We start from the raw sequence: 22,954 nt of genomic DNA on the forward strand, positions 1-22,954 counted from the left end.
TATATATACTGCGTCTCTCTCTATATATATACTAGGTATATATATATATACTGTTTATATGTATATATACACTGCTATCTATATATATACATATACACACTGTTTCTACATATATACACTGTTTATATATATATATATATATATATGTACAGTCATGCATTGTTACTTAATATCCACAATATGTTCTGTGAAATAGGACGTTATGTGATTTGGACATTGTGCAGACACCATATTACTCAGCAAAGTATATACGCTGCCTCAGCCTCTGTCCCCCTCTCCAGTCAGCCCAATTCAGTGGCTTCTCTAAGATGACGCTCTAATCCTTCTCCCCTAGCCCCAGATCCCCCACTTCATGCCCTTTCCTAAGCCCTCCCTGGCTTTCCTTCCAGGCTCATTTCCTGCTGCCCCCTAACACCTTGCCCTCACAATATTTTATATGATGTAAAATGCAATTTTCTATTTTAGTACATCTCACTCCATGGAGTCTCCCTACTGGCCACTGCCCGTGCTGCTCCCTCTCTCGTCAATTCTCCTCTGACAGGTGGACATCTCCCTTCAAGTCTCAACTCAAGCAGCACCTTCCCTGTGACAGTGTCCTGACTGCCCAGGAGACCTTCTCTGTACTAGCATCATCCTGCACTGTCGCTATGGCATCTGTCAAATATAGTCTTGTTTTATTCTTGCTCGTCTAGCTCTCACTACCCGGTGAGCGATTTGAGGGGAGAGTCCATTCTATTTTCATCTTGGCATCCTTTGTACCCACTCCAATACCTGGCTTCAGAAGTTTGCTTAAGAAGGAGTGAATGAATGAATGAATACATAAATTCTACTCTTCCTTTCTCAGAAGACAATCCCATCTCCTACTGGACTGGCATGATTTGGGATCACTGTCTCATAGGTTTGATCCTTTCCCATTAGTTTCTTTGACTTCAGGTCTTGGTAGTCTCAACCAGGCACAGCAACCCATGGGTAGGTTTGGCTACGTAACTCTGTTTTCTCATTCCTTTCCTTGGCACAGCTGTGTTCCTTCAAACATATCTTCGGTTTACCGTCAGATTATTTCCCCTTTCTGCTCCCATTCACATATGCTCTTAGTTTATCAAAAGGAAGCTGGGCAGGTCAGGGAATCCCCAGCCTGCCCTCTGATAGAGAAGGACATCAGAATTGTTAGCTTAACTATGCCCTTTAGAATATTCCACTAAAAGACATCTGCAGTCTTCTGATTGCCTGAAAGCTTTAATACCTGCTTTCCAAAGCCTCTGCTGAACGTGGGCTGTGGCTGACCTGACATCCCAGGTTTACGATAGGAAACCCACCTCGGCTTGGAACATGAAAATTGGACTCTGCAAAACCTGGCACATTATCTATGGCTGCTGCCTTATTTCCTTCTCTGATTTTTTTTGTCTCCTCTGGCTTAGAGCGGCAGCTCAGAGAAAAGTTCTCGAAAAACACTTTTTTACATTGTCAAGCTTTGTTACCTGTTTTGAATGAAGCCAATCAGCCCCGCGACCTTCGTTATTGTCTTTTATCTTTCATGTTGTGTCTTACCACACGCGTTCAGGCTCTCAGAAAAACCTGAAGCTCAAATCCGAACTTGCTGCTCCTGAAACAAGCCTGCTTCCAAGTGTGCTCAAATGCCTGTAGCTCACCCACTTTGGGTTTTTTTTTTTAAACTTGTGTCTGTCCTCCGGAGATTCATTTACGTGTAGCATTTCATGGGCACCTGATTTGTGATAGTCTTAACGGCTTTTTGGTTGAGTTTTCTATGTAATTATTGACTACATTATTTTCCACCATAAATATTAACTCTTTGAGATAATTGGCCAATGAGTTTTTCACCCACATTTCTTCATTTATACATACAGGTCGTTTCTTTTGATCATGAATAGTGAATAATTCTTACCATAAAGCACATTCTCAAAAAACTAAGATCAGAGTATCCCCGACAGTGAATCTTCAGGGTCTTTCAAATGCAAGTAACTGGTAACATGATCAAAGCCATAAATCAAGCAAACACCAAATTACCTTAGATTTATGATAAACAAAGACCTACCAAGTCACACCATTAGGGAGAACCAGGAAAATCCAGACACCAAAAACCTTCAATATCTTTAAAATATAGAGAAAGTGGGAAGAATTGCTCACACACTACCATCCTTGTTCTGGTCTCCACACTTCCATTCAACAGGAGTCTACAGAGACCCCCTTGCAAGCTACCGCCGCCCCCCACCCCCAACTCCGAATCTCATGTCACCAGGCCTTCCATGTTCAGGCACTTACCCCTCCCAGCTAACTCTCTCTCATTCTTTGAAAATTCTAGCTCCTGGCTCACTGTCAGTCCTTCCAATATTAGTTTTGCTGTGCTTTTTAGTGATTTCAGTGACCCCAAAGATGATCCTTCCCTGCAGTTTCATCTCTGTTTCTTGACCTCCTCTCCTCCAACGATCTTGTCTTCAACTCAGTCTCAGCCACGCTCTCCCAGTGGACACACCTTAGACCTGGTTACTGCGAATAATCAGACTCTTCAAAAACCTCAATTTCAAACACTCCCCTTTCCAGCCACCACGTCCTACCCTTCCAACTTACTCTAACACTCTTGCTCCAACAGCTCTTCGTTCCCTCTGGAATATACGATTCACCCCTTTTCACTGTCCCTCCGGCTCCTCAGGTCTTCATTTTCCTCCCTACTCAGTTCAGATTCCAAGGTTCATTGTTGTAACACCCTTTGCATAAACCCTCAGCTTCTTCACCTTTCTTTCTCATCTTACCCACTTGAAAAAATCCTACCTGAACCTGTACAGCTGAATATCGCTGGGGGAAAAACACAACCATCGTAACGGTCTCACTTCAAATTTATTAGCACTAATCTCAAGCCAGTCGTCAATGCTGTTGGCACCATGACGTATATCCCTGACCCACCCACTCTTCTGCTTTCCTATAGGTCTCCTCGAGCTCTCTCTCCTCGGATTTCCAACATCTCCTTCTCATCTTCACTAACAGCTGATGACCTTGCTTCTGATTTCCACTGAGAATATAGAAGCCATCAAAAGAGAACTTCTACAAGATGCCACCACCATCCCATCCAACTCCCTACCAGCCTCAGAGACCATAGACTGTTTTCATGATACCCCTCTTCTTGTACGCTTAGTGTGTCCCCAAGAAAGCATTCCATCAATTCTGTTTCTCTTCTCCTGCATTTTTTTCCTTCTCAAAAGGATTTTCCCCATCAGCATATAAATATGCTGTCATTTCATCCAAGTGTGAAAGCACGCTCTCTGACAGAACTTGCCTCTCCAGCTGACACTCCATTTCTCTGCTTAGAATTCATCAAAACAGTAGCCTCCAGCTTTCCTCTTCCCATTCTCCTTTGAACCCATTCCAATTGTTCTTTAACCTCTACCACTCAAAGTCATCAATGACCTCCATGTTGCTGAACCCAATGGTCAATTCTTGGCCCTCACCTTGTATGACCTATGAGCAGCCCTTGACAGATTGGCCCCTGCATCCTCCTTGAAATGCTTTCTTCACTTGGATTCCAGGGCTCCATGGTCTCCTCCTACCTCCCTGGCTGCTTATTTTCAGTTTTCATTGTTGGCTTTTCCCCAGTTTCTTCACGTTGAAAATTTCAGGGCTCAAATCATGGGCCCCCTTTTTTTTCTTTAATATCTATATTTACTCCCCTTAGTGTTCTTTGAGCCCTGGTGGTGCAATGGTTAAGAGTTTGACTGCTAACCAAAAGGCTGGTGGTTTGAATCCACCAGGAGCTCCTTGGAAACCCTATGGGGCAGTTCTACTTTGTCCTATAGGGTCGCTATGAGTCGGAATTGACTCGATGGCAAAGGGTTTGGGTTTTTTTTGGTAGTGTTCTCATTCAGTCTTGTGGATTAAATAACATTTACATCTAAACTCTAGGCCCATATATTCGCCTATTTTTTTTTCTTTATATCAGTTTCCATAAGTTGATTCCGACTCATAGCAAACCTATGTGTGTCAGAGTAGAACTGTACTCCATGAGGTTTCATTGGCTGATTTTTTGGAAGTAGATTGTTAGGGCTTTCTTCTGAGGCACTTCTGAGGGGACTCAAACCTCCAGCCTTTTGGTTAGCAGCCGAACGTGTTAACTGGTCCCACTACCCAGGGACTCCTTCATCTGCCTATTTGATCTCTCTTCTTGGGTGTCTAACAGGAATCTCAGTCTTTTTTTTAATTGTACTTTGGATGAAAGTTTACAGAACAAAATAGGTTCTCATTAAACAGTACACATATTGCCCTATGACAATGGTTAACAACCCCACAGCATGTCAACTCTGTCCTTTCTCAAACTTGGGTTCCCTATCACCAGCTTTCCTGTCCCTTTCTGCCTTCTAGTCATTGTCCCTGGACTGCTGTGCCTCATTAGTCCCGTTTTGTTTTATGCGGCTGTCCAATTTCTGTCTGAACGGTGAACCTTGGAAGTGACTTCCCTACTGAGCTAAAAGGGTGTCTGGGGGCCATACTTTCGAGATTTCTCCAGTCTCTGTCAGGCCAGTATATCTGGTCTTTTTGTGTGTTAGAATTTTGTTCTACGTCCTTCTCCAGCTCTGTCCAGGACCCTCTGTTGTAGTCCCGGTCAGAGCAGTCAGTGGTGGTAGCCAGGTACCGTCTAGCTGTACTGGACTCAGTCTGGTGGAGGCCTTGGTAGCTGTGGTCCATTAGTCCTTTGGACTAATCTTTCCTTTGTATCCTGTTCTCTTTATTCTCCCTTAGGCATCTCAGTCTTGATATATCAAAAATAAAATCCCTAATTTCTTCCCTCCTCAAATCTCTCCTCCTTCATTTTTCCATGTCTCATTTATTAGGATCTCCATCCTTTCTGTTGCTCAGGCAAAAAACAAAACAAAAAAGCTTAGAGTCATTCTTGGCTCTTCTCTTTTTCCTCACATTCCACATGGAATCCATCAGAAAATCCTCCAGGTTCTAACTTCAAAACATAGCCATTATGTGACCACTCCTCACTACCTCCTCAGCTACAACCTGCTCTAGACTCTCTCAGGGTACAGGAAGAGTCATGAGGGTATTGAACGGCCCTAACACCAAAGGCTGGTGGATTCAAACTGCTGACCTTCTGGTTAGCAGCCGAACGTTAACCACCTCACCAAAGGGCTCCAAAGGGAAAACAAAGATAGAAAAAAATTCAGGTGAAGCAAGGGGTGAGGTGAGCGTATAAACGCATATTGTGAGGTCCTTCACGTCTGCTGCATGGGGAGGAACACATGGGTCCCTTCCTCCAAGATGTGCTTTAATGCCACATTTCTTTCCACTTGATGGGCCCCCGTAAGGCATGTGAGCACAGTGGTCCCTTGGGCCTGGAGAGGGAGAGGGCTCTGTTGGGCAGGGGGTGTCTCAGAGGAGAAATGGGCAATGCTGGCTAGAAAGTCTTCTCAACTGAGAACAGATGTTGACCTGCACGGCAATCACTCCCTGGTGTTCTCTCCAATTGTCCACCTCCCAGCCCACCCCCCGAGTTGACACCCCAGTACTTACCAAGACCCAAGCAAGAAACTCTGAGTCCTGATTTTCCAAGATTCCTACAACAAAAATAAAGCAACACATGGTCATCGTTTCCTCAGGTGAAACTCACACATTTCGCTATGAATATGGTATCTCACTCAGATGACATGATTTTTGACAAGAGTCGGGGCAGAGGCAGAGATGTAGATCAAGTTTGCCATCTTGGGAAGAATAGTTCTTTCATCACTACTGTGACACTACACCAAAATGATCAAGCCCATTGCCTTTGAGAAGGTTCCAACTCATGGCGACCCCATGTGTGCAGAATAGAACTGTGCTCCACAGGGTTTTCAAGGTTGTGACCTTTTGGAAGCAGATCACCAGGCTTTCTTCTGAGGCACCTGTGGTTAGGTTCAAACCACCAACCTTTCAGTAAGTAGTCGAGAGCTTAACCATTTGCGCCACGTGGGCACTAAGTAATTCCAAATTTGCTCATGCTCAGCATACGAACAAAATGTCCTCACGAGATGCAGCTTTTCAGTCCTGAATTATCTTCTGCATTTATTTGTTTAGATATTTATTGTCTTTCTCTCTCCTTCTGGAATGTATGCTCCTTGAGGGCAAGGTCCTTATGTTATTCATCAACCATTTATTTATTATTCACACACAGTAGGCACTTAAGTATTTGTTGGCACGCTGACTGCCTAATTGAATTCTAAAACAGCGTATTATTTCTAAAGGATGGGGATTATTAAAAGAACAAATATGAAATTACTCCTTAGGCTATCTGAACTATGGATTATACATACATACACACACATACACACACACATGCATATATATGTTTATATTTATATGAGGCTACATAAAATGACCACAAGAAGATCACAGTTTTTTTAAAATGATTTTCTTTTCGTCCTCTACCCAGATTTTTGCCCCATTGTCACAACTAGCTGGGTGACCTTGGGGAAATCAGTCCTCTTCTCTGGGGTAATTCCTTCATTAGTAAACTGGCATATTGATGTCTGTGCCATTCAGGTAGCATCACTATGGTGGGAACAGAACATGATGAGGTGTTGCAGAGTAAACAAATGCAAGACATCATTATTTTGCTGTTTTCTGACTTTGTTCAACCCCTTACAGACATCATGCTAACTTTTCCCACATTCATTAAATATGTCCATTTGAGAGGAAACTATTGCATAAAAACCAAAAAAACAAAACCCGTTGCTATCGAGTCAATTCCTACTCATAGCGGCCCTAAAGGACAGAATAGAACTGCCCCATGGGGTTTCCAAGCAGCGCCTGGTGGGTTCCCACTGCCGACTTTTTGGTTAGCAGCCAAGCTCTTAACCACTGCACCACAGGGCTCCATTGCATAAGGGTGCATGTGAAAAATATTTTGAAGTGCTAAGTGGGAGAAAAACAGTTGGACCCCTCCCATGAAAATAATTTGCAGAAGAAATTATTCTTTCAGTAGCATCTCAGCAAACCACAGGGTGGGCAACCAGAAGAACCTTCTCTGTGGTCTGAAAGTCTACTGATTATAAAGGGTTGGAATCCAGATACGAAAGTTACATCATGAGGAGGGAGAAAGACTGAAGACAAAACAAAGCTATACATATAAATTAATAACTTAGTTTTCTAGATAGAGACATACAACATTCATGACTCAATATTTATTGAGAGGTAATCATGTTCCAGGCAACGTACAAGGTCATTGCGATACAAAGAGGAGCAAGACGCAGTTCTCTACTGTCAAGGAGCTCATAGTCCAGTAAGGAACACAGAAAAGCAAGCATGTTGTTACAATGGAGTGGGATGCATGCTACCTTGGAGGTCTTTGGAGCACCTGAGGGCTCCTATCTCAAGCTTGTATTTGCATAACTATGTGGGAGCCCTGGTGGCGCAGTGGTTAAAAGCTTGGCTGCTAACCAAAAGGTTGGTAGTTCAAATCCACCAGCCACTCCTTGGAAACCCTAGAGGGCATTTCTACTCCGTCCTATAGGGTTGCTATGAGTTGGAATTGACTTGACGGCGAGTTTGTTTTTTTTATGTGGGTGTCATGGGGAAAAGCTCTAGGTAAGGCTTTTAATATAATTTTAGTATCTTGCAGTGATTCTGAACAATAGGGAGAAAACAGAGTTTCTGGCACAGAAAATCAAACAAGACAGTTCCCTAAGACTTTGTAGTTCAGACATTTTCTGACAAACTCAGGTAAAGTAGGGTTATATCACTGAGTACGTACTGGGCAACCTCTCAGCACCCACTGCGGGGAGGTCTGCTCTATTTTCCTTACGACAGCTCATCTGATAATGATCACTCAGCTAGGGGTCTGTAGGACCACGCCTGAGGAGGTAGGGAATTGTCGGCAAAAACCAACTGCAAAGAAGCAAGCACTAAAGTGGCCCCTTTTCTTACCACTGCTGTTTAAACACCCGGGCCAGTCTTTCTGGAACAGACACCTCAGAAGATCTGGCAATATAAGAAAAGTTCAACGACCAGTACTAAGATAGCGGTGATAGGCCCCTGCACTGAGCCTCGGAATTTTAATTTCCTTCAACTCATTCTCTAAATGGGAATGGTTTTCAAATTCAGGCGGTCATTTTTATTTTTATTTTTTTATTGTTGTAATTAAATGAAGTTTACATTTCAAGTTAGTCTCCCATACAAAATTTTTTTTTTACGTACATTGTTGTGAGACCCCAACCGGTCACCCCATTCTGCGACAGCACACTCCTCCCCTCCGCCCGATTCCCCATGAACATTCAACCAGCTCCTAATTCTCTCTGCCTTCCCATCTCACCTCTGGACGGAAGCTGCCTCTTTGGTCTCTTGTATCTACTTGACTAAGAGGCACATTCTTCCCAAGTATCACTTTGTCCCACAGTCCAATCTCAGGCGGTCATTTTTAAAGTGAGAATCAAAAAAATAAAAAATAATAAAGTCATGCCACAAAAATAAATAAATAAAGTGAGAATCATTTTCTGTGCATGAAAGATAAGCAGATATGAGGGCATTGCTTCACTCTGTCCAGGGGTAAGTCTATTTGTGAGAATTTTACCGCCTAAAGCACTTTCAACACATGATGGCGGCCACTCACTTTGCAGACAAAGATGGTGGGAGCAACTAGAGACCCCCAATTCAGGGCAGTGGGAGAGTCCTGGAATTCCAATACAATTTTACTGATTACAAATAGTACATCTGCATCTTCGTCCTATGCCCATATCTGCACAATCCAAAGTGGAGAAGTGGCAACCGTCCAGCTTCTCAGAGCCATTTGGGCTCTGCTGGATAATAGAAGCCCAGATACTTGACACATTTGATCAAATGAGTCCAAATACATGGTTCAGGAACTTGTTTGTGTAGATGGCCCCCTCTAGGAAAAAAAAAACACCCATTGCGTCAAGTCGATTACAACTCATAGCAACCCTATAAGACAGAGTTTCCAAGAGGCAGCTGGTGAATTTGAACTGTCAACCTTCTGGCTAGCAGCTAAATTCTTAACCACTGTGCCACCAGGGCTCCAGAATAATGGTCAAGGGTATACCTCATGGAGTCCCTGGATTGGACAAATAGTTAATGTGTTTGGCTGCTAACTGAAAGGTTAAAGGTTCAAGTCCACTCAGATGTGCCTTGTAAGAAAGGCCTGGTGATCTATTGCAAAAAATCAGCCATTGAAAACATATGGAATACAATTTTACCCTGACATACATGGGGTCGCCATGAGTCAGTGTCAACTCGACGGCTACTGGTACTTGGTACACCTCATGCTGGGATCTAACGGAAGCCATGGAACCTTCTTTATCCCACTCTATGGAATTTCCATGAACACTTCATGATCTTCTGTGACACTGTGCAACAAAGCAACTTTATATAATTTGATTTTGTTTCTTAATTCCTCAATCTCTGAACAAGTGAGGCTACATAAACATTCTGTAAGCACATCACATCCCCCATGAGATTGAATTCCTTTTCCACGTGACTGAAAATCCTTTCACTGAACAGGCTACCTATTTTACGTGTGTCACATATACCACAGGGAAGTCTCACCCTGTTCATTTTTAGTATCTGCTCTTGTTCAACTCAAAATAAAAGCTCCTTTTTTTTTCCAGGTGAACCTGAGCTGCTCTGCTGCTATTATTGGAAGTGAATGACATCATAACGGGGGCATGGAACGCTGAGCTTTGTCAGTCCAACTTTGGAATTCCTAAACATTAAATGGAAGCTTCAGTAAAGAGCTACCTGGAGAGGGAATATAGCTCATTGAGCACTCAAGTTTGCTTTTCTCCTTTCTTTCTGAAGGCAGCACTGCCCGCTCAGTGGTTGCATGGCTGAACTTCCCTGAAGGCACCAGTTAGTTGGAGGGCAGGGGAATTAAGTATATATAATCCCCAGTGTCGTTTCTGGAACATTCATCAGGCTCCTTTTTTTTTCTTCATTTTAAGGCAATACTGAGCAGCGGGAATCGAAATCAGGCATCACTTAGGCACAGCATCGTCCGCCACTCTGTTGCTCGCGGTTGTCCTTTACAAACCAAAGATGCTTTCAAAGCAGAAGATTAGCAGCCCACCTGTGTGTTGTTTTAAATTGCTTTCTTCTGTATCTTAGACATCATTCAGAGTTTTAAACTGCTGGGGAAGACAGGAATAGCTAGCTAAAAAAAAAAATGGACCTTGCATTTGGCCAAGAAAAAAGCATACTGCGTGGAACACAACCCCTGATTTAAAGGTTGATGCAACAGGGACAGACTGGAAGCATCTGTAAGGGCCTGAGTGGCAGTGTCAGCTGGTAGGAACAAGCTTGGCTCGACCTGACGTCCCCGTGCTCGGATATCCAGTCACTTGCCATCTCTGTCTATGTGGCTGTCCTGCTGATCCCTCTAGATCACACTCTTCTGTGCGTCGTGCCTTACCTGGAAGCTACTAGCCAAATCTGAGGTTTGAGATTTTTTTTTTAAAAAAAGAAATATACTTTTAACCTTTCTTGAAACATCCAGAGCAGAAGGCATATTCATTTGCCAGCCAGCTGGTTTTGATGGCTATAGGAGAGGGTCCCTTCTGACAGCCACAAAGGTGACTACAAATGGTAACGTTTTCTTAGGAGAGCACCGTCCATCACCGTTGGTAAGTGAATGACTTGTTTGGAAACCAGGCACATACATGATTTAGAGATGCATTTAACTGACAGACACTCACAAGTAACACCAGGAAACTTGATTTCTTTCTTGTCTTTATTTAAGGAGCAACAAAGTAGAATGGGATAGACTTTCAGATTCTTTGATTTAAAGGTTTAAGTCATTTGTCAGCTGCAAATTCTAACTGGGTTCTTATTCATTTTCTTTGGACATCAGAAATTACTCATTGATCTGTATCATTCTAGAAAAATTCAGAGAAGTATGGTTGTCATAGATTGAATAGTGTCCCCCCAAAATGTGTGTCAACTTGGCTAGGCCATGATTCCCAGTATTGTGTGGTTGTCCTCCATTTTGTCATCTGATGTGATTTTCCTATGTGTTGTAAATCCTAACTTCTGCCCGTGGTTAACGAGGCAAGATTAGGTTGTGTTAAAGAGGATTAGGGTGGGACGTAACACCTTTACTCAGGTCAGAGTCCTGATCCGATGGAAAAGGAGTTTCCCTGGGGTGCGACCTGCATCATCTTTTATCTTACAAGAGCTAAAAGGAGAGAGATAGGGACCTCATACCACCAAGAAAGAAGAGCCAGGAGCAGAGTGTGTCCTTTGGACCTGTCGAGTTGATTCGGACTCATGGCGACCCCACGTGTGCAAAGTGGCACTGCTCCATAGGGTTTTAAGGCTGGGACCTGTCGGAAGCAGATCACCAGGCCCGTCTTCTGAGGCGCCTCTGGGTGGGTTTGAACCACCAACCTTTCAGCTAGTAGTCAGCCACTTAACCATTTGTGCCATCCAGGGCCTCCGAGACTTGCCCCTAAGTCTTGTCCCTGGAGCTTGTTACTTACTACAGTAATAAAGAAGCATGTGTATTACTATCTCACAGGTTTGCTTTTTAAATATTTTAATTTCAATCCTGTGTATTTTGTGTTGTTTTTTTTTCCCCCCCTGAGAAAGGATCTGTAGGTTTCATCAGAGCATCAGAGGAGTCCACAGGACAATAAGATCAAGAATCTCTGACACAGTTAAAGGGTAAATGTTGTTTTAAAAAACACCTCTTGGTATATGTCAATCTGCCACGAAGCAACCTGAGTTAACAAGTATCTTTTTCAATCTGTGAGGGAAGGTGTCATGGATTGAATTGTGTCCCCCCAAAATATCTGTCAACTTGGTTGGGTCATGATTCCCAGTATTGTATGATTGTCTACCATTTTGTAATCTGATGTGATTTCCTTACGTGTTGTAAACACTATCACTATGATGTAATAAGGTGGATTAGTGGCAGTTATACTGATGAGAACTATAAGTTTAAGTAGTGCCTTAAGCCAATCTCTTTTGAGATATAAAAGAGAAGCAAGCAGATACACACGGGAACCTCACACCACCAGGAAAGCAGTGCCGGGAGCAGAGTGCATCCTTTGGACCTGAGGTTCCTGCGCTGAGATGCTCTCAGACCAAAGGAAGACTGATGCATCACAAGGACCTTCCTCCAGAGCCGACAGAGAGACAAAGCCTTCTCCTGGAGCGGATGCCCTGAATTTGGACTTGTAGCCTACTGGACTATGAGAGAATAAACTTCTCTTTGTTAAAGCCATCCACTCATGGTATTTCTGTTACAGCAGCGCTAGGTGACTAAGACAGAACGCAATTCTGGAAAGTTTTCGAAAGCAAAATTAAGTATACACGACCCTGCTGCTACTATTGAAAACGTGTACAACGTAGTCGGTGGGGCCTGTGTTTAGAATCCCTTCTTACTTGTTTAAGTTTAGAAAACTGAAAATTATTTCTAAGAGCATTTGTGGATTTACTTCCAAACTGAGGCCTTACTGCTTCTGTTATCTCTAGTTGGATATAAATTCCTTGACTCCAAGTTCTCCCCCTACAGGGTGCCTCAACGACTTTGTCCTGTGGAGACTCTTGTGTTTGCCCACTAAAGGTGGAGGACAGAGTTTGCCAACCCCAGGCTCTGGGGGCTTAGCAAGACATGGCCTGCCTCCTGCACAGTATTTCTTTTATAACAATTCACTTGAATGTGATTCATTCATTCAGCCATTTTGTATTCAACTTCATGTTGTATTTGTGTTGGTTTTAACATAAAATAATGTTTCCTTCCTAAATCTTCAAGCAAGTTTATTGTCTCAGAGATGTGCTGTGTCGGTCCAGGACTTTGACAGGTGCCCCGGGCACGCTCTGTTGCCTCATTTTCAGAGGATCGGCTTGGAACTATTATTGGTCATTTACACTTTAGTGTGAAAGAGTTTAGGACTTTTTTCTTAGATGAGTGTCTTCATTATCTAGTGCTGCTATAACAGAAATACAAGGAGATGGTTTTGGCAAACAGAAATTTATTCTCCCACAGTCTAGGAGGCTAGAAGTCTGAAATCAGTGTGCTGACTCCAGGGGAAGGCTTCCTCTCTGTCAGCTCTGGAGGAAGGTCTTTGTCATCCATCTTCTCCTGGTCTAGGAGCCTCTCACTGCAGGGACTCTGGGTCCAAAGGACATGCTCTGCTCCTGTCTCTTTTTGGTTGGTAGTAATGAGGTCCCTCTCCTCTCTGCTCGATTCTCTCTTTTATATCTCAAAAGACATTGACTCACGATACAACCTAATCCTGTAGATTGAGTCCTGCCTCGTTAACATAACTGTCTCTAATCCTGCCTCATCCGTATCATAAAGGTTAGGATTTACAACACATAGGAAAATCACATCAGATCACAAAATGGTGGACAAGCATACAATACTGGGAATCCTGGCCTAGCCAAGTTGACACACATTTTGGGGGACACACTTCAATCCGTAACAGTCAGTTTCGCAAGATTTGAAGGAGCAATCGAGGTAAAGTGCTGAACATCTGAGAGAGATGGGAAGAGGGGTGAATGGTGGGGTGATGGGAGGATGGGGAAGAGCACCCCCAGAAGGAAGGACATACCCTGCCCCTTCCAAGTTTTGTCTAGGATCACAGCATTTTTACCATGAAGTGATCACACTTTCTAAGTAACCATCATCATACACACGCTTGCCATTTTCAAAGCTAAGAAAGGAGACCCCAAAGCGCTCTTCATCTGGTGCCGATGATTTATTTTCAAGCCTGCAATGCTACAAGATGAGACACAGGCAACACCCTCTCTGGCGTCCACTTTGTAGCAAGAGCCGTGATTAGTTTCCACTGTGATGAGCCGTGCAGCTTTCCAAAGCAAAGTAAAACAAGAACCTGTGGTAGGAGTGCCACGCTCCACATCTTTCCAATTCCGTTTACTGTTGGTCAGTCTCTGGCTTTCCCTTCAGAACGTAAAGTCAGCAACATGACAGACCGAGGGACACACCTGACTGAGGGGCGGGTGATATTTAAGTATATATTTAATCGAAAGTGAACATTCCAGCCAGAATGCGTTAGCTTTCCTTCCACTTTCCTTGACAGAGAAACAGAAAATTAATGCCGGTTTTCTCTGTGTGCCTGTGCGCTTCCCATCTGCAGTCGGAGGGCATATATCACCTCACATGTTATATTTATTGTGTATGAGGCTGCGATTCCAAGCTGTGATCCGTGAGGGTGGGGACTGTGCCTAACGCATCTGCTAATCCCCAGTCCCTAGCACAGTGCCTGGTGCACAGCAAGGCTTCGAACTGGTTCTGGCGAACCCCTGCTAAAAATTTGCAATTCTAACAAGTTCCCAGGCGATGCTAATGCTGCTGGCTAATGACCAGTTCTGAGAACCACTAGTAGAGCAAACTAAAAACCAAACCCACTGCCATCGAGTTGATTCCGACTCACAGAGAACCTATAGGACACAGTAGAACTGCCCCATAGGATTTCCAAGGAGCAGCTGGTGGATTCAAACTGCTGACTTTTGGTTAGCAGCTGAGCTCTTCATCACCGTGCCACCAGGGTACCTGATATACATTATAGCCAAGAAAACCCTATGGGGCAGTTCTACTTTGTCATATGGGGTCACTGTGAGTCAAAATCGACTCAACGGCACCCCAGAACAACAACAACAACCGTTCTTTTGACCAGTGCAGGTGTTAGGGCTCCTTCAAATTTTACTGGATGTTGGGCTTGTGAACTTGCTTAGCAGGACACCTTCTGTCCCCACTCAGACCCCGCCTCTTCCTCCTGGCCCTCCAGTTAACTGTGGTCACTGTTCTTTGAGAAGCCAAGTCCCAACCCTTTAATATTTACAGACTCAGAGCCTGGGTCTGGGGCGGAAGGGGAAATCATGAGCAAGGTCTACTTCTCTGAGCAGTCTGCAAACCACATACCTGACAAGGAACTTATATCTAGAATATATAAACAACTATCAAAATTCAACAATAAGAAAACACGCTAATAAAAATGGCCGGAAGTACTAAATAAATTCCTCACCAGAGAAGGTATTTGGATGGCAAATAAGCATATTATAAGATGCTCAACATCAACAGTAATTAGGGAAATACAAACTAACACCACAGTTTGAGATCCCACTACACACTTATTAAAAAAACCAGGTGCCTTGGAGTTGGCTCTGACTGATGGCGACTTAGCGGAAAATGTGTCAAATAAAGAAACAAAGGTAAAAGCAAACACACAACACCAAGTGCTGTGGATGCAGAGTAGATGGAATCGCGTATCTTGCTGCTGGAGATGCAGAATGGTTCTCTGGAAAAGTACTCTGGAAAAGTACTCTGGAAAACAGTTCAACAGTTTCTTCTAAAGTGAAACACACTCTTACCACACGACTCAGCAACTCCACTCCTAGGTATTTACTCAAGTGAACTGAAAACTTATGCTCACACTCATACACAGAAAGATGCAAATGGATGTTTCCAGCAGTTTTATTCATAATCATCAAAAAGTGGAAACAACAAGATGTCCTTCAACTGGTGAATGGATTAAAAAATTGTGATATAATCATACAACAGAATACTGCTGTTGTTGTTCTTAGGTGCCACTGAGTCGATTCCAACTCATAGTGACCCTACGTACAACTGAACGAAACACTACCCGGTCCCGCACCATCCCCACAATCGTTGTTATGCTTGAGTCCATTGTTGCAGCCACTGTGTCACTACATCTCATTGAGGGTCTCCCTCGTTTTCACTGACCCTCTACTTTACCAAGCTTGACGTCCTTCTCCAGGGACTGGTCCTTCCTGCTAACATGTCCAAAGTATGTAAGACATACTACTACCCAGTAATAAAAAGACATGAACAATTGATTCATGATTCATGCAAAAACATGGACGAATCTTAAATACATTTTGCTAAGTGAAAGAAGCCAGATCCAAAAGGGTTTATTTTGCATATTGTATGATTCCACTTATATGACATTCCGGAAAATACAAACTATGGGGACAGGAGACAAATGAGTAGTTACTAAGGATTGGAGATAGGGACAGAGGTTGACTCCAAAGAGGCAGTCCGAGGGAATGTTGGAACTCTCCCGTGTGGTACTGTGGTGGTGAGTGATGACTTCATGCATTTATCAAAACCCATGCTGCTGTCATATTCTGACTCACAGTGACCCCATGTGACAGAGTGGAAGTGCCCCATAGGATTTTCTAGGCTGTGATCTTTACGGGAGCAGACTGCCAAGTCTTTTCTCCCACAGAGCAGCTGGTGGGTTCGAACCTCCAACCTCTCAGCAACCGAATGCTTAACTGTAGGGCCACCAGGGCTCCTTATCAAAACGCATAGACCCATACAAACACAAAAAGTGAATTTTACTCTATGAAAATTAAAATATCTACCAGGATGTCAGGGGAATCCAAGATGAAATGCAGACTGTAACAAATGAAACTAACTCTATTACAAAGGGAGCCCTGGTGGCACAACGGTTAAGTGTTTGACTGCTAACCAGAAGGTCGGCAGTTCGAATCCACCAGCCACTCCATGGAAACCCCATGTGGCAGTTCTGTTCTGTCCTACAGGGCTGCTTTGAGTCGGAATCAACTCTAAGGCAACAGGTTTGGTTTTGGGCTTGGTATTACAAATGAATGATACAACCACAGTGAAGAAGGTGGGGAACAAAGGTGCTGACTTAAATAACTTGGGAAAATAGTCTTTTGATCGGACACCATAAAGCTTCAGACAAAAAGCTCTGTACAGAAACCCGGTACTCTAGTTGACAAACTTCCTTCTCACTGGAGTCTGGCTTAGCGATTCTGAAACGAGGGTTGAACACTCGGATGGACAAAGAAGAAAATACAGCGAGGGACGCTTTGAACACTAGACCCACAAATTAAATAAAAGCGGAAGAAAACTGAACCGAGGACCCGGTATCACCAACTCGCTGCCGTTAGTTGCCCTTGAGTCGATTCTGACTCGTGGTGACCCCGTGTGTGCAGAGTAGAACGGCTCTGTAGGGTTTTCAATGTTGTTGCTTATCTTCTGAGGCGCCTCTGGGTGGGTTCGAACTGCCAACCTTTTGTCTAGTAGCAAGTGCTTAACCATCTGCTCCATCCAGGGAGTCCTTATAGCCAACATTCTTATATTACTTAATTTCCTTTATCTGTAAACACTCTCAGAGTGCGAGACTTCTTTTTCTTCTTTACCGAGTAGCTATGGAGATGCATCGAGAGCTAGTCACTGACTCTGGAGTGAGCATTTTCACTTGTGAATGTTCTTTCTAGTGGAAATTCAGCGCAGTGGACCCACAGCTCTACCTTGAGCCCTGTTACGTATGAATGGGTAATGACTGGTCAGGAGTGCTGGGTTATTTTACCTTCGTTCTCCACCTCTACTCCCGTCTTTTTGTTCTTCTTGACACCTTAGTTTGCTAAGTCTCAAAAGTGGGGAAAGTCGCACGTCATCCTGTGGTGACCAGCAGTGAAGTGGTATGTCTGACGGAAGGGCAGGGAGATGAGCCTTCTTGTGGGGATGAGGACAGTGCCCATCAACATGGGTACTCTGGATGCACAGGCTTCTCTGTGCCCATCCGTTCTTATTTTATTCATTACAAAGGCAAACTATTTCTTGTAGATTCATGAAAGAGAGGAAGGGAGAGAAGACCATATGTTTGTGAAGCAACAAGACATCGGAAGGATATATTCCTTAGGACTCTCAGATAAAAGCTTTCTGAAATTCTTTCAAAATGGAATCAAAGCTGCCGCTCCTTGGGATTGGGTGAATTTTTACTAATGCAAGTAATTTAAAACAAATTGATTTCAGGCATTTTATTTTATTTATTTATTTTTATGGAGGTTTTTTTTCTTTATGGAGAAACTTAAGACTTGGGTACATCAAATAAAACCAATTTCTGGGGGGAAAAAATCAAAACCCACAGTAGAAAAAAGGCTTAACGTTGTCTGGGCTATACTACAGGCATTTCGAATGAATCACCACATAGTAATTAAAGACTCCTTTGAATATCATTGCTTTATGCTTTTTGAATTAATCCATTCTAGGAAATCAAAGTAATTAACTTCAGCTGGTTAAAACTACGAACCCAAAACCAAACCCATTGCTGTCACGTGGATTCTGACTCATAGCAACACCACAGGACAAAACAGAACTGCCCCATAGGCTTTCCAAGGCTGAAAATCTTCAGAGAAGCAGAGTGCCACATCTTTCCCCCACGGAGCGGCTGGTGGGTTCAAATCGCCAAACCTCTCGGTTCTGCAACTGAGTGCTTAACCACTGCACCACCAGGGCCCCTTTAAAACCATTAAAAACCAAAGAAACAACGCCGTTGACGTCCTGTAGATTCTGACTAATGGGACCAAGCAGAACTTCCCCATAGGATTTCCAAGGAGCGGCTGGGTGGATTCGAACCGCTGACCTTCTGGTTAGCAGCTGAGCTCTTAACCACTGCACCACCACGGCTCCTTAAAACCACTACTGGCATGTTATTCAAGCCAGCTGACATAACTGGTTCTAAGCATGATTTAGATGACAGGGATTCACAAGGTGGTGCCCCAAATCTAAGGCAGAGTGGCTGGGTATCCGACAACTTTTTGATATGGCTCCAAAGAAGCCAATTTTCAACTCTAGTACCTGGTCCTCGTCATCAGATGATGTCATGGATTGAATTGTGTCCCCCCAAAACATCTGTCAACTTGGCTAAGTCATGATTCCCAGTATTGTATGATTGTCTACCATTTTGTCATCTAATGTGATTTCTCTATGTGTTGTATATTCTATCACTATGATGTAATAAGATGGATTAACAGTAGTTATATTGATGAGGTCTACAAGATTAGTGGCTTAAGCCAGTCTCTTTTGAGATATAAAAGAGAGAAGTGAGCAGAGAGACATGGGGACCTCATACCACCAAGAAGCAGTTTCAGGAGCAGAGCGTGTCCTTTGGACCTGAGGTTCCTGCGCAGAGAGGCTCCCAGACCAAGGGAAGACTGATGACACGGACCTTCCTCCAGAGCTGACAGAGAAAGCGCTCCCCTGGAGCTGATGCCCTGAATTTGGACTTCTAGCCTACCGGGCTGTGAGAGAATAAATTTCTGTTTATTAAAGCCATCCACTTGTGGTATTTCTGTTAGAGCCGCACTAGATGACTAAGACAGCTGACAGAAAGGAAAATGATAATGGGAAGGAGGGGCTGTCTACAGTATGTGAGACAAACAGCTGGGTTTTTAATAAAAAGTCCAGTCAAGCCTAATTTTTTTTTGACACTATGATATCAAACAACTAACGAGACAACGAAGTGAAGCTTTCAATCTAAGAGGACGTTCAGCATCTATAAGCCTGTATCTTTGCCTTCGAAAATGCGGGACACAGCTAGTCACGGGGTCAGCTTTGGTGCTTCTTCACATAAGAAGTAAACATAAACACACCCTGGTTAGTCTGCCCCTACATGAACTTTGCTTTTCAGTAACACCAACTACCTGTATGGCAGGTACCATACGCAGCACTGTTCTAGGTGCCTTTACATAAAGACTCATGCAAATAAGCACAGGAAACCTTCCAAAGCAGACATGCTTGTGCCCATTTTATAGATGAGGAAGTGGAAGTTGAGAGAGGTCAGGTAATGAGCCGAGCTCACATACATCTAGCGAGTGGCAGGTCTGGAGCCCAATACTGTCTGATGTTGAAGTGTGTGCTCCTTCCACTGCCCCACGCTGCCTTCACATAGTCTACCCACCCAAAATGACCCAACGTGTCTCTTGTTTGGAAATTGTTAGCTATTCCCCGGAGGAACAGGCTGGCTCATAAGGGCTGTGAGACCCAGGATTGGTCATTTTTGGAGTCCAAGAGAGAGAGGGAGGTCCCTGGTGGCACAAAAGGTTTGCATTCATCTACTAAGCTAAAGGTTGGTGGTTCAAACCCATCCAGCAGTGACAAAGAAGAAAGGCCTGGCGATCTGCTTCCGTAAAGATTACAGTTAAGAAAACCCTACAGAGCAGTTCTACTCGGTAACATGGCGTCACCGTCAGCGGAATCAATTCAATGCCAGCGGGTAGAGAGAAGGAAAGTGACAGTTTCTGTGGCTCCGATTCTCTGCCAGGTGTCCACGCCCCCTCCTTGTATCTCCCTGTCTGTTCTATACCCCAAAGCCACCCCATCGACTGTGGCTTCCAGCAGTCTCTCCATGATTGATGTGCTGGCGCGGTGGGAGTGCTACCCCCGTCGGCAGGTGGGGGCCCTGCCCCTCAGCCGGTTCCTCCCCTGTGAACCCTCAGCCAGAGACAGGAGGTGAAGAAAATAAGACAGAAGGAAATTTATAACTCGCACTGGTTCCATATTCATCAGAACTGATTTCATCCTGTTTTTTGCTCTTTGGAAAAGAGAAGAAAACAAAATCACGTGCACACTCTGCTGATGGGAAACGCCGTGTTTAACTAGACAGATCTTGATGAGGAATGGGCTGGGAGAGCGCATGTTTGCAACGCGGGGGGCCCGGGGTCAGCACAAGAGCTTGGAAAAAAGCAACTGGAAGGAAAGCTTGAAAGAACTGAGGTAGCCCTGCCTGAAAAAGAAGGTTGGGCTACTAGTGATTTTCAGTACAATTCAGTGAACGCTTTGGCACTGCTGTGGGCAAGAACTAAGGGCATAAACCTGGATCTCAAAGGTAGATGACCCATCTATTCGATGAACAGTTACTGAGTGCCTAGTATACAGACACTTTTCTAGGTGCTAAGGTAAAAGCAGAGAACACACCAGACCAGGTTCCTGAGCTCGTGGGGCTTACATTCCAGTGGGGGAGGCCCCCACCCAACAAGCACACACAGAAATCATTTCAGTGAATACGGGTGCTATGAAAAAAGTAGGAACAGGGTAACGGCAAGGGTGGACTCATCAGAGGTGGCCCCTCAGGGGAGATGACATTTGACCAGGGACCTGGAAGGTGGGAAGAAGCCGGCTTTGCAAAGATTGTGGGGAAGAGAATTCCAGGCAGAGAAATGGGCAAAGCCTTGGGCTGTTGGAGGAGCAGAAAGGAGGGGAGTGTGATGGAGGCCAGAACGGGAGGCAGAAAGCAAGACAAGATGGGGGTGGGGGGCACGACTTAGGAGGCTGCTGGCAACCGCTGAACTCCTCTCTACCAGGGCAGAACAGACAGAAAATGCCCCCAAATGACCGTAGAGTGTGTACTAAGAGCAAATAAAACCGAGCTATAAAACCAGGGGCGGATTAAGCGCAGTATGTGCTGGTTTGCATGGAGCGAGGTACACACAGGCTTAATTCCATTTACTCGCTAATCCGCGGGAGCAATTTCACAAGGATTTCACCACATGGCTGACGTGGTGGGGGACTGGTGAAATTGTGCACTGCGGATTGGTGGGAAGGCACCGCTGGGCCCGTGTGTACCTTGCTTATTGGATAATTCGGCCCTGTGTGAGACAGACAGTGGACTAGGCTTCGCTAGAGAGCCTTTAGAAGAGGATCGAGACTCCACGGGATCCGGTAAGTGAGCCTCATGACACTCACTACGTCGGTGAACTTTTGATGTTTGGACCTCGGGCTGTCTTGTTTCACAACTCTGCACCACGCTGCATTACAGTGCGCTACAGTTCTCCTCCAGCTGTACAGTGAAGTGGCTCCTGGTGGGATCCCCGCTTTCCCTTTCTGTACCCCTTTCCTTTTTCAAGGTCATCTCTCCAGCCCCTCTGGTCCCGAGTCCCTCTAGTTCTCAGGCTCTGTCTCTTTTCCCTTTATCAAATCCTGCTCTCGGGAAAGTCAGAACAACTCATTCTCACTAAAGTCTAAATGATCGACATGACTTAAAGTGCCGCTTAAGGAGGGGAGGGGGGATTTGCACCTAATCCCCTGATCCTCTAGGGTCAGAAAGAATGTTGCTGTATACCGTGGAGGGTAGGCCCTCCACAAATGTTTGCTGAATGAAGATTCCAACTTCAACTCACAAAAAAGGGGCAAACAAACCCTGGACAATCCTAGTATGACCTTGCAGAAATATTAAAATGCTTCCTGAAATAATACTCAGAGCCACAGCTAGCATAACAACCAGCAAAGGAACTCAGAGAATCATCTTTGTCAGCTACGGAGCCTTGGACAGAGATGTCTCCCTGAGGTATAATATCATAAGCTAGCTTCAAATGTTACAGAGATTTAGCCTTCCTTTATGTCATTTTACATAGGCTACTGCCAGAGGCACACTAATAGATTATAGTCTCTACTGATCTTACTCACATAAGGAAATCCCAGTGTCTCAATCTTTGCCAGATGAGAAAAATACATTTTGAATAATTACATACTATTACCTTGCCTGTTCTTTGAAGAGAGAAAAAATATATTCTAGATTTATCATTAAAATAGCAGGTATTGGAGGAGCGTGGATTCAGCTATTGAGAACCTATTTATTTAACTCTGCACAGTTTGATGATAATTACATTAGAATTCCCTAAAATAAATATTTTCAATGAAAATACTGATAGGTCAGAAAGTACCTGTTTGTGAAGAGAGCTTGCGTAAAGTTTGAGAACAGACACATTTCTTTTCTCTTAGTGAACAGAAAAATATATCCCTTAGGCTAACTGGTAAATACACTATTTCTATATTTACAGAAGTCAGATTCTGGTGGGAGTACTTACTATTGGCCTTGGGATTATGAAATGCTGTGATTATTACATTTCTTCACATCTTCCCTCCCATCACACTTTTTCTTTTGTTTTTTAAAGTTAAACCACAATTTGCTTTTGCAAACAGTTTTCTAACTCGTATTAAAAATAGAGACTCTCTTGGGGGAGTTTGCCCTTTTCTCTTAATAGCGCCTTGCCAAGTAGTCATTCTTTTATAGATGTAGGGAGGAACACATTCTGGAATGAGCTTTCAATGTAATTTGGCTCATTCTGCAGAAAGTACTTTAGAAAGTTGGCTGTACGCCTTTGTTGCTGGTCTACAGAAAATGCAGAATCCACTCGGGGGCTGGGCCCTGGCATGATGAAC

The 22,954-nt window shown here is 44.0% G+C and overlaps 1 protein-coding gene across 1 annotated transcript in view; it reads right to left on the bottom strand.

The window, feature by feature from the left end:
• The window catches only part of KCNAB1 (potassium voltage-gated channel subfamily A regulatory beta subunit 1), a 375,850-nt gene that overhangs the window by 95,823 nt on the left and 257,073 nt on the right, over positions 1–22,954 (bottom strand). Inside the window, 1 exon segment of the mRNA XM_023733842.1 lies at positions 5,524–5,567. Within this exon segment, the coding sequence (XP_023589610.1) occupies positions 5,524–5,567 (44 nt within the window).

The sequence above is a fragment of the Trichechus manatus genome, unplaced genomic scaffold, assembly GCF_000243295.1.
Source record: "Trichechus manatus latirostris isolate Lorelei unplaced genomic scaffold, TriManLat1.0 scaffold00062, whole genome shotgun sequence".
In the NCBI taxonomy this organism is placed as follows: domain Eukaryota; kingdom Metazoa; phylum Chordata; class Mammalia; order Sirenia; family Trichechidae; genus Trichechus; species Trichechus manatus.